The 16,915-nt window shown below is 38.6% G+C and overlaps 2 protein-coding genes across 6 annotated transcripts in view; one reads left to right on the top strand and one right to left on the bottom strand.

The window, feature by feature from the left end:
- LOC119722514 (phosphatidylinositol 3-kinase regulatory subunit alpha-like) overlaps positions 1–12,283 on the top strand; it is a 28,646-nt gene extending 16,363 nt beyond the window's left edge. For all 4 annotated transcript variants that reach the window (XM_038192677.1, XM_038192676.1, XM_038192679.1 and 1 more), the window contains 8 exons: positions 294–381; positions 578–679; positions 1,234–1,414; positions 2,031–2,159; positions 2,985–3,280; positions 6,124–6,192; positions 7,235–7,399; positions 8,260–12,283. In XM_038192677.1, coding sequence (XP_038048605.1) covers positions 294–381; positions 578–679; positions 1,234–1,414; positions 2,031–2,159; positions 2,985–3,280; positions 6,124–6,192; positions 7,235–7,399; positions 8,260–8,467 — 1,238 coding nt within the window. In that variant the 3' untranslated portion in view covers positions 8,468–12,283. The remainder of the gene's footprint in view (positions 1–293; positions 382–577; positions 680–1,233; positions 1,415–2,030; positions 2,160–2,984; positions 3,281–6,123; positions 6,193–7,234; positions 7,400–8,259) is intronic.
- Positions 10,670–16,912, bottom strand: LOC119722519 (mitochondrial ribosome-associated GTPase 1-like). Of its 2 annotated transcripts, none has more exons than XM_038192686.1 (11): positions 16,838–16,912; positions 16,356–16,552; positions 15,496–15,560; positions 15,155–15,265; positions 14,615–14,701; positions 14,266–14,413; positions 13,778–13,839; positions 13,517–13,613; positions 13,208–13,289; positions 12,723–12,829; positions 10,670–12,569 (listed from the first exon to the last, which is right to left on the bottom strand). In XM_038192686.1, the coding sequence occupies exons 2-11, from the start codon at positions 16,456–16,458 to the stop codon at positions 12,475–12,477; spliced, it is 957 nt and encodes a 318-aa protein (XP_038048614.1). In that variant the 5' UTR covers positions 16,459–16,552; positions 16,838–16,912; the 3' UTR covers positions 10,670–12,474. The 2 variants fall into 2 exon arrangements, with proteins under 2 accessions (XP_038048614.1, XP_038048615.1); XM_038192687.1 differs by having other exon boundaries at positions 16,878–16,894.
- Positions 16,913–16,915: the final 3 nt, after the last annotated feature.

Below are 16,915 nucleotides of genomic sequence, written 5' to 3'. Positions count from 1 at the left end.
TTACAAACAAAAGGGGGACAATAGGGGGTCCCCGATTGCAGGCAAATACACACTTGCGTGGGTTGGGTTGGGTTGGGCTGGGCTGGGCTGGGCTTGGTTGGGTTTAGGAAGGGGATGGGCTGAGTTTGGGAAGGTGGGGTTGGTTTTTGGTTGTGCTGGGTTAGGATGGGTTTGATAAAGATGGGTTCATGGTCGGAGAACACAGTGTTTACCATGCCATATTTGGAAACTAATTTCCATTAAACACATTGATACATTCCTTGTTTTTTTGTTTTATCCCAATTTCTATCTAGAACCTCCACCTAGGCAACCAAGCAACGACTACGTGAATGAACCGAGAACAGTGGAAGAAGCAGACTGGTATTGGGGAGATATATCTAAGTAAGGTTTCATTCCAAATCACTTTATCATATTGGGAAATATCACCAAACATTAGTTTTAATTATTAGTCAATTTATTTTAATTCCTACACCAAAGGTTTGTACAAAAAAAAACATTTTTTAGTTGAAGGTGTTTGATGACTGTTTGTCTTGCTTTTAAAATATTTATATCCTCGATTCCCTTTCTTATTTTTTAGAGAGGACGTGAACGAGAAGATGAAGGACATGCCTGATGGAACGTTCCTCGTCCGAGACGCTTCTAACAAACAAGAGACGGGTGACTACACGCTAACACTCAGGTACTGAAACGAGGTCAATCAGAAGTCAAATCACAAGTCAATCGCAAGTCAATCACGAGTCAATCACGAGTCAATCACGAGTCAATCACGAATCAATCACGAGTCAGTCTCAAGTCAATCACAAGTCAATCACGAGTCAATCACAAGTAGATCACAAGTCAAACACAAGTCAAACACAAGTCCATCACAAGTCAACCTCAAGTCAATCACAAGTCAATCACGAGTCAATCACGAGTCAGTCACAAGTCAATCACAAGTCAATCACGAGTCAGTCACGAGTCAATCACAAGTCAATCACGAGTCAGTCACAATTCAATCACGAGTCAATCACGAGACAATCACGAGTCAATTAAGAGTCAATCGCAAGTCAATCGCAAGTCAATCACAAGTCAATCACAAGTCAATCACAGCTTAATCGCAAGTCAATCACAATTCAAATCACAAGTCAGTCACAAGTCAAATCACAAGTCGTCACGCCACACGTAGGACACTTTTTATCCCTCCAAGGAAAGCTTCAACTTCCAAAACACACAATTTTTTTGTTTTGTTTACAGGAAAGGTGGCAGTAACAAACTGATCAAGATCTGCCATCGCAGCGGTCTGTACGGTTTCTCGGAACCGCTGCGTTTCGCGTCCGTGGTGGAACTGATCAAACACTACCGGCACGTGCCGCTTGCTCAGTACAACGCTAAGCTGGATATCAAACTGACCATTCCCATCTCCAAGAAAGATGCGGTAAGTCAGCCAAATTTATTCATGATAAACAAATTTCAATCATAAATGCAAAATTCATTCATAATATGCAAATTAATTCATAATATGCAAATGTATTCATAATATTCATTATTCAACAAAGAAATTGCCTAGAGTGGGGTTTGAACCTGCGATCTCTGGAACACAGCACAGGTGTCACATAAACACATTCTGCTAAGCGTGAAAGAGATTTGCCTAGCAAAAACAGGTCACCAGCCAAAGTGCCATATCATTTATAGAACTATTAACTGGTACCCGGCTAAATTTTGCTTAGCACAAAAAATTGGTAAACAGTGTTGTCAGCTTAGTACTTTTGTGAAATTGGACCGTGGTGGTGAATCAGCTTAGCTTTCCGGCGCGTTGATGCAAACTTAGAAAAATGGCAGTCGGGGTCACTCAGAGAGGATGTGGTCTCTGCCACAAATCGTCAAACAAACCACAACAAGGAAACTGACTTAGGTTGGATGTTAATCACGGCACTCAGATTACCGAGGCCTATTCATGGATTTATACCGCTTCATTTTTGTATTTTCTTGTTCGAGATTCACGCACTCACTTTTTTTTTTACACTTTTCATATTTTTTTAATTGTATTTTAGTTTGTAGAAGACATGCCGGAAAGCAACATTGACATTGTCATCAACAAGCTGAAAGATAAGAACAAGGAATATCTGGAGAAGACCAAACAATATGACGAGCTATACGAAGAGTACAGTAAATCGCTGCAGGTATGTTACTCAGTCGGACTTGTATAGGGTGTGCGCTTGAACCATTGAGGGCAGTGTGTAACCTACATGCTGTACAGTACACTTGATTTTTAGACTGAATTGGCTCCATATCTCAGTAGACCAATGGCATGCTATCAATTCCATCACGATGGCCCCCTTCAATGGCGAATGCATTGTGCTAGCTATTGTTCAGATAATCCATCATGGGGCAGTTGCTTTGTACAATAGTGCACCCAATGGTTTCTCCATTGATGGGGGCCTCGTATGTGTACATTTATCATGTGCCCTGATTCGTCTACAGACAAACTGTACTACACGTCTGCAAAATCATTATTCTTATTTATTTTTAGGAATAACAATCTCTGGCAAATTTAAAAAGCATGACAGTTAAATTAGTGACCATGCTGTCCATTCAAGGTAGCATAAGTACCTGGTACTTGGTTGGTTCTTCTCCTAAGGACTTCCACAAGGGAGAATAACTAGGAGGCCAGAAACACCGGGGCAAACCCCTTCTCTTAGCGATAAGTGTTACTAGGTTCTTTTACGTGTGTTAGGCCTTATACAACACACGGGACCTCCGGCTTAACGTCCCATCCGAAGGACGAAGCAATAATGGTTAAGTACCTTGCTTAAGGGCACAAGTGTCTGGGCCCGGGCTCGAACCCATGCCACTGTTGCCTCTGAAACACCAGAGCATGAGTCCGGTGCTCTTAACCTGTAGGCCATGACAATCCACAAAGCAGTTTGAATTGGTTCCCATTGCTTATTGGTTAATTTTGTTCTCATTTCCCCCCCCCCCCCCACGACCCACCCACCTTCCAACAGAGCATCCAGCTACAGCGTCAAGCGCTCGAAGCCTTCAACGAAACCATCATCGTCTATACTGAGCAACAAGAGCTCCACGAGCGCTACCACAAGGACTGCCTCCCCCAGGAAAGGGAACAGCTCATGGAAAACTTCCGCTTGCTCCAGCAACGCCTCAGGGACATCGTCTCCAGGCGCAAGGCCCTCGAGGAGGAGCTCAAAGCAGAGGTGGATAAGAACCGGGAACGGGACCGGACTATGAACAGCATTAAACCTCTCATTCTTGACCTGCGCAAGCTGCGGGACCAATACGTCATGTGAGTGCCAAGAAACTTCTTCTTCCTTCTCCCTTTAGCGACAGACAGTCACCTCTAAATATCTTGTAGTTCTTTCGTGGTAGTAAAAAAGTAGTGCCCCTAGTAACTGTGACAGTTTATGTTTTCTGTGAATGAATGGAAGCAAGATTGCTTGCCCAACTGTTGCCCCAAAATGAAACTATTTTGCTATGGTACTCTTCACTACCCCCAAGCCACCCACAAATGAAATCCTCTTTCGTTAAAATATGAAACGGAGTCAGTAAATATATAATTATTTTGTAGGTTTCGATCATTGAGCTAACTAAGCTCCTTCCCTCCCTTCGAAAATGGTAGAAATGCGCAATTTCTTTGAAATATATCTTACATCAACATCTGATGCTTGTAGTACATTTGCTTGTTGCCCACATTTTTTGCACTACGCTATTAAATTTCTTTGTATACTCTGCGTCATACGGTAAGAGTAGTGTTACGCAAAAATGTGTTGTTATGACAACAGCTCAGATTACACAATGGGGGAAGGAGGGGGAATAGAGTTGGAGGATGTTAGGGAAAACGATTTGAAAGTTCTTGAGATACATTTTGCAGAAACCAATATTAAACTACCACACTTCTTTGTGTAATGTACAAAGTACTCTGTGTTTTATTTTGCAATTGTCAGGAGTTCCGTCCAGTTCTTTTCAGAACAACACATACTCACAACAGAGATTTACCACATGGTGCTACCGCAAACCACTTCGTATTTTAAAATTGTGTCGATGGCAAAGTACCAACATAGTGCGGAAGTGGGAACGCAGTGGCTAATTTTTTTAACATTTTTTTCGGTCCAAGTTTGACAGTTGCTTGGTATATCTGGCAAAATGAACATGCAGCATCCAGGGACGTCAAAAGTGCACAAGACCCCTTTCTGATTCAGTGTGTTCTCTTCTTTGAGGTTTGGCGTTGTCAAACCCAAACAAATATCTGACAAGTTTGTTTTGAATTGATTTCGGCACCGTTAGGATGGAATAGACCATTAAGGAATTTTATATACATGTAAACAAAAAAAGTAGAGAAAAACTAGGATGACAAATATATTACTATCCATAAAAATATAAAAAGATTTAAACAATGAAAAATACCATTTTACTATTAAATTATTCACAAGATACCACTACGCAAAATTAATATACATGTACATGTTTGCTAACAGTTTGGGAAACAAGTTAAAAACAAGGTTCGTGACCATGTGGGCAATGAAGTTAAATAAGCTTGCTTAAAAAAATGTGTTTTGAGCCCTGATTTTGCTGACACTCAACTTCTCCGAGGGTAAATATGAAGTTTATTCCACTCCTGTGGGGCAACCAATAAGAAGGCTCTGTTACTGCACATGGACAACTTAGTCATAGGACAGTGCAACCTCATTGTGTCTTGAGATTGGCGAGTGGTTCTGCGGGAAACATCTCTCGTTAGGCAAATGATTCCATTCAAGTAGTTAGGACACTGACAGTTGATACATTTATAAACCAACAAACATAGCTTACACATAATTCAGTACTTAACAGGAAGCCAGTGAATTTCCTTGAGCACTGGTGTAATGTGATCAAACTTCCTGCTACTTGTGAGAATCCTGATACATGTATCATCTTACAGGCTTATGGGTATAAATGCCCTTGAAACATTGATACCGACTTTTGCCAACTCATTGCCTCACATTACAACTGTTGGATTTGGTATTCGACCAGTATTCCTCTTCATTTCAACATCCAGATTCATAAAAAAAGATTGGAATTTGTCACGGTCTTTTTGGTCATTTGTTACTGCCAATTTTCATTTATTTTTAGACTAGGATATCAAGGCTTTTGCTTAATCCCCGCCACGATATCGCCACAGAGTACCAAGGACTAGGCAGTGGGCCAACACGTCCCCCCTCCCCTGTCTCTCTTGCCCCCTCCCCCTGGCTGTGACTCATTTTATCCCTTCAAGGTCCTTAGGCTGCTTCTGCTAAGCCTCAGCATAGTCCGGATATGTCAGGTGCTGCCGGTTTTAATACAGCGAATCGTTGTGGCCATTGGGCACGAGATTTACGCATGCTTAGATAACCCTCCAATTTGTGGTGACACCATTTGGCACACGTGCGCGAGTCACTGTCCAAACGTCACCTAGCTTCTTTGCAATCTTTATAAGCTTCACAAATTCCAGTGGCTAAACAAACGTATAAAAGGCGACAAATTGATGTGGTTTGGCAGTATTCCATTATCGAGTGGACTTCAAAGAACCGAGTTGAATGTGAACTTTGATTTGCTGTGTGTGTTCAATAATAGTTCCGTGAATAGTTGGAGTAAGGTTTAAATTGCTGTTTACTGATTCTGGAGAGTACCTGGAATTTCTAGAAATGGTTTTAAAAATGCATCTTTGGAAGAAGTGACTTGTGATGAGTACATGTAAGTTTCCATATTAGGCCATGGTAGGAAATGTGGACATTTTGCCTCATGTGGCTGTCCATACAGTTTTAATTTACATCACTATTGTCTGCATTACGTGTTTTGTGTGAGTTTCAATGTAATGGTTATGTACAATTTTTATTATCTGTACCCCGGTAGCTTATGTCATTTTTTAGGGGTGTTGTATTACTATGGATGGATTTACCATTTTTTTTCAGTTTTTAATATTGTTTAATCAACTGTTCGGTCATTAATTCAGAGAGCTTGAAATTCATCCCCCCCCCCCCATTTTCTGTGTTTTACATCTCTACAATACAATCTTTCCCGTTTGTGATGATAGAACACCGGTCTGGTATTGTGAAGGTTGGAGGTTCGAACTCCTCTTGTTATATTTGTCTCTGTTTTCATTGGTTAATCATGCAGGTGGCTAGGAGCTAAAGGCGTCAAACAAGAAAAGATCAATGCATGGCTCAGCATGGAGAACTTACAAAAGTGAGTACAGCTAACAAAAAACACCTGCAAAGTATGGCATGCAAAAATGTACAAAATACAAAATAGTATTTTTGTCTAGGTCTGGACAAAAAAATTGTTCCATATCTTGAGGAGTTGCCTAGAATACAGTGCCAAACCTTTTGTAAAACTGGAAGATACTAAACATATCATCACTTTATTTTCAAAAAAGCCCTGTTCCACATAAATGGACTGAAATATTTCAAGTATTTTTTTTAAAATTATGTTTATACTATTTATACATACTAAATATGTTATTTATTTGTGTTAGGACAAGGATGAGAGAAACTTGGCTCTAAATCCGCAAAGTAACCAAGTGAGCCAAGTTGTGTTAAGAATATTCACATATTACCAATTAGTTATCACAAGGATCACATCCAAATTAGCATTTTTCTTTTGTTACCAGATGTTTATTATTTTCTTTGCACTTATGTTCCTTCATTGTTCAACTAGAATTGTGAAGCTATGCACATTTTTGACCACCCCCTCCTTTCTGTGACTTGGGATAATTACCTAGGCTATTATTATTCTTTTTGAATTGTTGTCACAGTTTTTAACGAAAATCCATTTGGAAGTTTGCACTATTTGACCCAGCACTGTTGATACCATCTGCAATACAGCACTTTGGCCATTTGTAGAAAAGTTTAACATAATTTCTATGCCCCCCCCCAAAAAAAATGAAATTTAAAAGAATTGAGAAAAAATTAAAAAGGCAAATGTTGACCCAACTAACACTTCATACACACTCAACTCATTTTGAAGGCACTTTTGTATTCTTGTTCGTGAATTGTTATCAGTAGGGACTAGGACAGTAATAAATAACTGTTATTTAATAATACCAAGTCCGTCATGGGTTGAAGTTGCACTTTAGAAATATTGTAAACTCTTTATTGTAAACTCACAAGCTCTTTGACAGCTTTTAGTACTCACAAAACTTAAATTTGTTAAGAACAAAATAATGTTTCAAAATTATACTACAATTTGACTAAAGTTTGCTGTTATATTTTCGGTTTTCTCATCACAGTGAGCAGATGACAGATTCATCCTCCCTCCCACACCATAACGAGAATCTCTGGTTAACTCCATCAGTATCGAGAACAGAGGCTGAGAAGCTACTATGGGGTAAGGCCAAGGGAACGTTCCTGGTTCGTAACAGCAGTCATCCGGGCGACTGGGCATGCTCTATCGTGTAAGTACACGCGGAAATGAAATCTTGCATCGTTAATTTGGTGTTCTTTAGCTTAGTACCATACTGGGATATATAATTGAAGATAGGACTTGTACCAAATACCCTGTGAAATTGAAATTGTATCATTCATAAGAAAACAGTAATTGCAGGTCGTTTTTTTTTAAATTTGCCTGCGGGCACAGTTTTTGTTACATGTATTAGCAACGGAATAATACAAAACCCCAAAATGTATAGTAAAGCTGAAACTTCAACAAGTTAATTATACACCCTTAAAATAGAAAAAAATTGCGGGTAACACCATGTGGAAGAAATATCTTCTTGGAAGAAGTGTTGTTCTGAGGATGGGCAGAGCACACTGTCCGAAACGTCCAGTTCTACACTCAACCAACTGGTTCTTTTCAGAACCACATTTCTTCCAAGAAGAGATTTCTTTCCACATGGTGTTGCCCGCAATTTTTCTATTTTATCTCATCCGCCATGCAAAGCTTGAAGTCATATATAATTATACACCCTTCTTAAGATTTGGAGCAGTTTTGTTGCTTCATACGAAAAAAAAATGAACAAAAAGCATGATCCTATAGACCTTTAAGATTTTAATATTTGTTGCTAAAATTTTGTTTCCATTTCAAAGGCATTACAATTTAAGGACAAGTTTTACTTGTTATATTGTACAAAATGTGACAATTTTAAACATTTGTATTACGATGTTTTGTGATAAGTAATGGCAATTGGAAAAGAATACATATTAAGATTTTGAATTTATTAAGGGGTAGAAATAGGATCGCAACAGGAATATTTGAAGCTTTGGCCACATTTTGAGATTAAAATTTGTATGGATTTGTCTTTTTTTGTTTCCCTAGTGCTAAAGATCACGGCGAGGTTCGCCATTGCAAGATCAACCATACTCAGACCGGCTACGGCTTTGCTGAGCCGTACAATCTCTACAGTTCACTGAAGGAGCTAGTCCTAGCCTATCAGCAAAATCCGCTGACCCAACACAACGAAGAGCTGGACACGAAGCTATCATATCCGGTCCACGGTCCCCAACCCACGGACGTCCCACGGTGATGCTTAGAGGTCCAAGGGTAAAGGTTGTGATTTTTATTGATGTGCAAGAAAAATGTCGTGTAGTATCTGCCTGTTGTTATGTGTAAAGATCTTAAATTGGGGATAGGATGGAGTATCGGAGAACAGTGGTATATTACTTATTAGTGACCCAGAGAGGTGAACAATATGTTAATATTGTATGGCAATTTCTCCAAGCGTGATTTCTGTCAGATATAATGAATGAATTAGATTATTTCCAAATGTATTAAACTTTCTTTTTTATTCGAAGGAGCAACATAACCGGAACTTTTGGAAGAATATTACCAAATGTCCCTAAATATTCTGCTACGTCTAATGGGGGGAAAAAAAAACGGTTTTAAGTTGACAATCAGCCTAGAGTCTTGTGCCCAGACCCATTATCAGTTACCTAACACTCTCCACAATGGCTCTCCAGGTGCACTAGTCTTGAGGTCAATGCACTAGGCATACGCTGTAATTCGATAAAAGTGTTCAGTGCACATGTCCTCTATGATACACAGTAGTTCTCTGATTAGAGAAAAAAAATTATATGGACGCTAGCTTCAGCATACAGTTATCGCAGTTGTGTTGCACAACAATCAAGAATAGAGCGCCCCCTGGAATTAGCGCGCAGAGCAGAATCGCAGAATCCACCGGTTTTACTCTTCGACTGGTTTATTTAACGTTGCATATCTCTAACTATTGAGTTTTTGAAAGTCTTTCTTCGCCGTTTGGCACTTATTAGCCACATCTATAAGCTTGGTTTAGAGATGTAAAATCAATTTTGGGGGGATATTTATGTGTAAATGTTGAAGATGTTGTCAGAAGTTAGCTCAGCGGAAAAGAAAGAAAAAACCTGGTATTGAATTTTTATGAAAGAGTGCTTGGATCAACAGTGGAATGCCTTTGCAAAAAAAAAGACTTTAAAGGCAATTTGTAAATTGGAGTATATCTGAAGTTTTAACAGTTAATACTCCTGCAAAAACTTTGCATCAATGGCCAAATGTGTTTTCGTTTGAGGCAAAGTAAACCCCCTTTCAAAAACCTGGGGTTGGGGTATAATTATGAGATGGTGTTTACAGAAACGCAATTTTTTTTTGAAAGTGGAGTGATTGCAGCTTAAAAGCAGATTGGAGCTTAGGAGACTTGGCCAGTTGAAATTAAGGTCTTGTTTATTCTTTATTGTTTTGTGTTTTTTTTACAAAATGCCTCAGATTATCACCGTGCATTCCATACTGAGCGTACATGTACATGTAATTAAAAAAAAAGTTACGTAACAAAAATTCCAGGTTTTGTTTTGTAACTAAAACCTCTTGGATTGTATATAAAAGGGTAAAATTGATGATAATAATAGTCGTAAAAGTGTATATTTTTCTTGTCTTGCTCTGCAAGCCTTTATTGTTTTTTTTCGTAACCCCTGTCTTTGTTCCTGTCTGTATATTGCAATTGTAGTTAGAATTGTAAAAAGGTCTTCAAAATGAAATTTGGAAAAATTACAAAAAGAAGGTGCTCTTGATAACGTTAACAAATACTTCATATTATTCTAACGACCAAAAGTTGTGTATTTAAACGATCTGTTGGAGAAAATTCAACATTTGGTCCAGCTTATGTAGAAAATGTAGAGGGAAATAATATTTGTACCCAGTTGAAAAAAAAATTCTTTTTTTTCTAAAAATCTAAAAATGAAATGGCATATAATTTAAGGCTTACAAAAACCTTTACACTGGTTCCCCAATAGTGGCTGTAGAAAGCTTTTCAATTTGGCAGGGTACCAGTTTGCAAGTTTCTAAACAGAGACAAACCATTCAAACTTGTATTTGTACTTAGCTATTTTTTTGTGAGTGACTGTTCACAACTTTATTTTTGTATTTTCCCCAAAAGAGGTTATCTAATAACCAGACTTTAGGAGTTTGTACGAACAGTGTACTTTTTTAAAGGGATTTCTTTCAAACGTCCTATGGGCGGGCCGTCACTGTTTTATGGGGAAGCATTTTATTGTCAGGCCAGGGAACCAGACTAGCTGGCTTGCGCCCGTTCACGGATGTGTAACCAATTGCACAAAAAAAATGGGGACTCATTAAATTTGGTAAATTGGGGGCAGTATTTGATGTAAAAAAAGTCCACTTTTCTTGAAAATGACAGCACACCAGGTGCCATGATTTCACAGGATGCTTGAGATTATTATCACTTGCAGTCCTGTCAGATATTTCTTAATATTTATTCTTTTTTGATGTTTGCAAATGTCATTTACATGTATTATCTTTAAAACAAAAGAACAGAGTGTTTCCGTTCAGGAAATTACAAATTAACGCCAGCCTTGCTTTTCTAGGAAACCAAACATTAAAAAAAAAAAATTGAGAAATTGCAACTATCAGTTTTGGCAGTTGACCTCAACCGGGGAAGTTTGAACTGAACTGAAATATGCTAACCAGCATTTTGCTAAGTACATGTTTATAGAGATTTAATCAGCATTAACCGGTTACCAACCAAGAAGTGTAATTCACAACGCCTGCAACTGGTACTCGGTTGATCTTCAAAAAGCAAGTTGTTTTTTAAGCAGTATTTTCTATGTACAGATTTCACGATACTGCTGTTCGCACTAATCACGTTGAGCTCTTTGTTCTTAAGCAGCAGCTCATGTCATTAGTTTGTCAAGCTTTTCGTGTAACCACGTTTTTTGTACTTTATGGGGATAAGCATGCAAGCCCAACGTTTTAATCAATGTTCTGTCATCAGATACTCAGAAGACACATTCTTCTATGCAATTATTTTGTGCATAGTGTAATTTCGCAATGGTTGTCTGAAAATATCTTTTCAGAAGTGGTTTATTTTTGTGTGTATAAAAAAACTGACTGTATAAAAAAAATGTTTGTGATATTTAAAGATGAAGATCACATGCGCTAATAAAAAGGTTTGTGATATGTATATATTTTCCCCAGGGTCAGTGCGTGGTAAAAAGCTCGGAAAAGTCTTAGATTGTCTAGGTGTTTGCAGGAGTGCGAGAATTTTGTAGAAAAAAATCAAATGAAAATGTATGATTACAATGAAATCAGATATGAAATCAAATCGAATTATACTCACAAAAGTTGTAAAGACTCAAACTGAAAAGAATATTTTGAGGAACTTTTCAATTTTGAAATAAGAATCTTCATTCAGATGAATATCCAGTCATCTGTGGAGTTTAGATATTTAATTTATTTTGAATTCAGGTGATTAAAAAATATGAAATTTAAATGATCGATTGAAAAACTTGAAGATAAAAATTGTTTTAGTTGCATTAAATTTAGTATACTGGCAACTTGTCTATTTAACTTCATTGTTTGAAATGGGCAATTCCATAAATTTGGACGTACATGTCAGACACTTTAATGAGCTGCTGTTGGAAAAGTGAATGTGATACATCACTAATAATGTGACATCTAATTAGTAGAAAACAGTTACTAATCAAACTAAGGTACCACCACCTTAACGACCTTGTACATCATGTGGTCGGATGCATGCAGAGAATTGGATTTTACGGAATTGCCCAGATGTAAACTATGAATGGAAAGGGTTTTTAACCCGTCTTCTTTTCACTGACAAAATAAATCAGGCAAGAAGTTTCATGCTTTAAATTATTACAAATGTTATTTAAAAAATAAAATCAGTCCTAACAAAGAAATGCAAGAGAACCCCAAAAGTGTAAAAAAAAAAATGAAAGTTTTACAAGTCGTTTCTGCCAGCAATGGCCCGAAGTGTTAAATTAATATGTATAGTCATAGTGCTTAATATTCTGAATACAAACTATACTTTACTAATAAAAAAGTCCATGATTTCGTACAAATGTGGAGATGGCTGTGTTTCTTTTTGTAGTTTTTCTTGACTTTCTTTTTTAATTAAAAGTTTCTTGAAATAACATTCAAGTAACCGAGGCTAATTTATTGAAAGGCATTGAAACTATTTACTGGAGAGTCTTAAAAGTTCACGCACTGAGTCCAATTGCACTGTAGTCTGTTCTGGTGTTAAGGTCGTCAGTCTAGGGTGATATTACCCAAGTTGCCTTTTCGGAAGGATTTAATCATGTGCGCAGCCGCTGCGTTTATGTCGGGCCTTGGGACGACCGAACCTGTGAGAGCACAGAAAATGGGAAAACAAACATGATTATTTCTACCGGAATAAAGCTTGTCTCCTATTTATGTATCAAAAATCCTTTAGTGTTACACAGCTTTACTATATATCATCGAAGGATTCAATTAAGGAATATAGAAATCGATATCACCTTCGGCTGTTTTCATGCGGGTAATCTTGTTCAGTTTCTTAGCGATCTGTGTCAATACGTCCATGATGTCATCGCTTGGGCCTCCCAGCTCATAAAATTCTACGTATCTGCATGAAAAGCACACCACCATTTATAGCGAATAATTCAACAAGTCCAACTGTAGTTGGGAACACTGGAGCTGGGCACAATCTGTCACTGTAGACGGATCTCTGAGTGATCCCCATTTGCTATTTCCCAGGTTTGCAGCATTGCCAATGTTGCTAGCATCGTGACTTTGGGCGTGATCCCTGGCTACATGGCATATACAGGTTTATGGCTTCTGACTAGCACCCCTTGAACAAAGACATTGACAAAATGGGGAACCGCCAAAATAGGTCTGAAAAGCTCAGTGAGTAGAGCACTGGAATAGCAGTCCACAGGTCACAGGTTCAAACCCCACACCAGTCAAAGGGTGGTCAAAGTAGCCAACCTGATATGAATCGTACCTGTTGTGGTTGTATCTGTTGAGAACGTACAGCAGGTAGTCTGCAATGATGTCGGTTCCCACAGCGTGGTCTTGCAATGTTCCTATAGGAAAGGTACATACTTAACTCGTTATACCCTCCTTTTACAGACTAGTCAAAGACTTAATCACAGAAACAAACTCTTTGAAGTTGTTACTCAGGTAGCAAGCAATTATGTTCTTGCCAGATCAGCAATGTTTCCATCAAACTAAGTTTATGATTTTTTGGGGGGAGGGGAGAGGCGGAGTTTGGGGGAAATGGGGGGGGGACTATTTCATTGATTGATCTTACCACACAGTGCCAATTTCATGCCGACCTCAACGTCTTTGACAAACGGGGTCATGATCCCCGGCGTATCAAGCAACCAGATTTCTGGCCTTTCGCTTACCTTGAAGGAAATAGAGAAAAAACAGTCACTGCTTCAACAGATTAACTGTAATGTTACACACTTTCAAAAGTATGCAATTGCAATAATTATTGGCATTGGCAGTTGAACAAAACCTTGATACTTTAGTGGCACTAAAAATTCTGCTTTAAAGACTCATGACTTACTTTGATTTTGTGCATGACAGATCTAGTCACTCCAGGCCTTACGCCTACTGGTGTCGCTTTGCCTGTTGGTAAAAAAAAAAAAAAAGTCGAAAACAAATCAATTTTCTCGTTAACCCCTTTAGTCCCTGCACTGCACAAACTGTCCTGCCTGTTACTCCCTGTACCGCCCAAAACCGCCCAGCACCGTGTGGTTTTATGGATTCAACAAGGAATAAATACAATGTAATACAATGTAAAACAATGTAATACAATGTGATATAATGTAATACAATGTAATACAATGTAATACAATGTGATATAATGTAATACAATGTAATACAATGTAATACAATGTAATACAATGTAATACAATGTAATACAATGTATACAGTGTAATTCAGTGTAATACAATGTAATACAATGTAATACAATGTAACATTGTAGTACAATGTAATACAATTTAGTACAGGTGCTAATTGTTTTAAGGAATTAAGACAATTCATAACCACCTTTATTAAGGTATATCCTTCTCATAGCATTGATGAGGGAAGATTTTCCGACGTTAGGAATACCGATGACCATCACTGACAATTCCCTTTCCTCACAACGGTGATAACGATCGCTGCTTTCTATCAGTTCAATCACCCGGGGAACCACCTAGACCAGAACCCAATACAACAGCAGAATTAGAAGTGAGTCAACCAGGACTGGAGCCAGAGACCCGCAGAAATGGTGGCCAAGTGCTCCAGCAACTAAGAAATTATGTGTTCCATAGGTGGCTTTACTGGAAAACTTTGAACTTTTGAATGGCTACAACCTTAATGTTAGGTTGAATATAAAATAGTATTTCATACTTACATTTTTTACACTTGGGCTGCGTTGTCCAAGGCACTCCGTGTATAAGATATTTTCGACCCCCTCTTCTTTTAACCGGTTTCGAATTTCCTGAAGATGAAACAAACAATACAAGTCAAAAACTAGAACTTCTACAATTCAAAAGCTTGATGAAGGCTGGGGGGGGGGGAGGGGTGTCCTATAATGGGACTTGTCATTTGTTTGTGACTGACTTGTGATTGACTTGTGACTGACTTGTGACTGACTTGTGACTGGCTTGTGACTGACTTGTGGTTGACTTGTGACTGACTTGTGACCGACTTGTGACTGGCTTGTGACTGACTTGTGATTGACTTGTGACTGACTTGTGACCGACTTGTGACTGGCTTGTGACTGACTTGTGACTGGCTTGTGACTGACTTGTGACTGACTTGTGACTGGCTTGTGACTGACTTGTGACTGACTTGTATCTGACTTGTGACTGACTTGTGACTAACTTGTGATGACTGCGACTCACTTGTAACTCACCTGTGAGGACATTACTACCAATCTGGAAATACTCACGCTTGTTCTGTGTGGTGTGGTATCAGCCAGATCTTTCTTGTTCAGGATCAGGAGATGCGGCCTGACGGCAAAGATGTCCTTAAACATTGGGTTCCTACCGGCAAAAGGGATCTGGGTGAAAAGAAAAAAAAACAGAGTCAAAGTATGGACCATGTGATGCATTTCAAACATGTTTTAAAATTCACCTCTAACTTCTTGGGTATACATTTTTGTAAAACGTCATAAATCCTCCAAATCCACACAATGCAGTAATCATTTGGCACAATGTTTGTACTCTTGAAATGTGATTGTTATGTTATTGTTAAAGCAACATTTTTGGTATTATTATTTCTCATACATACCCTGGCATCATGAACTTCAACAATGCAATCCACATTCCGTAGTGAACTGCGCATTCGCTTGAGTCCTACCAGAAAAAAAAGAGGACAATAAAAAAATAACGCAACACAACTCATCGATCCAGTCATAAGTCAAGTCACAACAAGCTAAGCAAATGAACTATTATTGTTGATCCCGTGGAAAAAATTCCATACTCGGACGTCACTTTTTTCAATTAATTTTCTAGCGCCAAAAGTTACATCTTTTATGGTTATTCCTCCACTTTCCCTCCTCCACTCTCACCCTCTCCTTTCCTTAATTTCTATTTATTAATCAGTCAGTTACTTCATCGGGATTCGAACCTCTGACGCTTGCTTGACACACGAGACTCTTAACCGCTAGGCCGCGCACGATCGCTGTTGCAATAATCAATCTTTGGACGTATTTGAAGTATCCATTGAAATAAACTAAATATTCATGAGAAAATAAATATTCATAATGACGTATTGCACTATCATTGGCAGGCTCATGCGACGTCATGGTTGTTGATGTCACGTGTATAACGTACCGCTGTCTTTCAGCCACTACAATCAGTTTTGACCGGCTGCTTCAAGTTAGTTCTGCACGACGTATGCATCCAAAATGTGCTCTAAAAACACATTTTGAGTAAATTTTTTTCACCTTAACACAGCTTCCTGGATTTCTCTTGGTTCAAATGACAAGGTGAGGTGACAATTAATATGTTTGGCAGCAGATAAATTGGCATCCGAGTATGGAACTTTTCCCGATCCCGTTACTTGAGACCAAACTTCCGCTGTACTCGTGATCCATCACAAAAACAAACATCAAAACATCACTGCTGTTTGTTTGTTTGTTTGTTTACCTCTGGCCATGTGTGACGGGAACCAGTGAGTCAGCTCCTTACTCCCAAAGTTAAAGAACTCACGGAAGAGCCGTCCCATCGAGTTGGTTCCCTGCCCTGCCATACCAGCGATGCCGGCCGGGCAACGGAATTGATGTTTCCAAGTCTTGAAGATTTACATGCGGTCCACATCTAGTTAAATACACAGGTGTCCATGACTGTGAAGAACATAATGAAAAAAAGAGAAAATAATTATAAATTCAAATAAGAATGTTATGCAAATATCCATTTGTCCACCCCCCATCTATTCTAATCAATGCCTCTCCCCTTTGTTTACAATTAAGCCAACTTCAGTCAGCAGCATGCTTGACTCAGTTGTCAACCAGATTTACATATTTCTGAAACATATCGACAATAGTATAATTCAGCTTCAGTCCATAATCCACAAATGAAAGAATTAACAAAAAAGCAAAAAAAGTTATGCCATCAATGCATCATGCTACCTGCCCAAGTTTTCAGAACAGTAAATGTGCTTGTTTCTACCTCTTGAGGGCGTCACCACATAATAACACACCCAGTTG

The sequence above is a fragment of the Patiria miniata genome, unplaced genomic scaffold (genome assembly GCF_015706575.1).
Source record: "Patiria miniata isolate m_02_andy unplaced genomic scaffold, ASM1570657v1 HiC_scaffold_15, whole genome shotgun sequence".
NCBI classification, from domain to species: Eukaryota; Metazoa; Echinodermata; class Asteroidea; order Valvatida; family Asterinidae; genus Patiria; species Patiria miniata.
The sequence above is the reverse complement of the archived record's forward strand: the minus strand, read 5'-3'. Positions and strand labels throughout refer to the sequence as shown.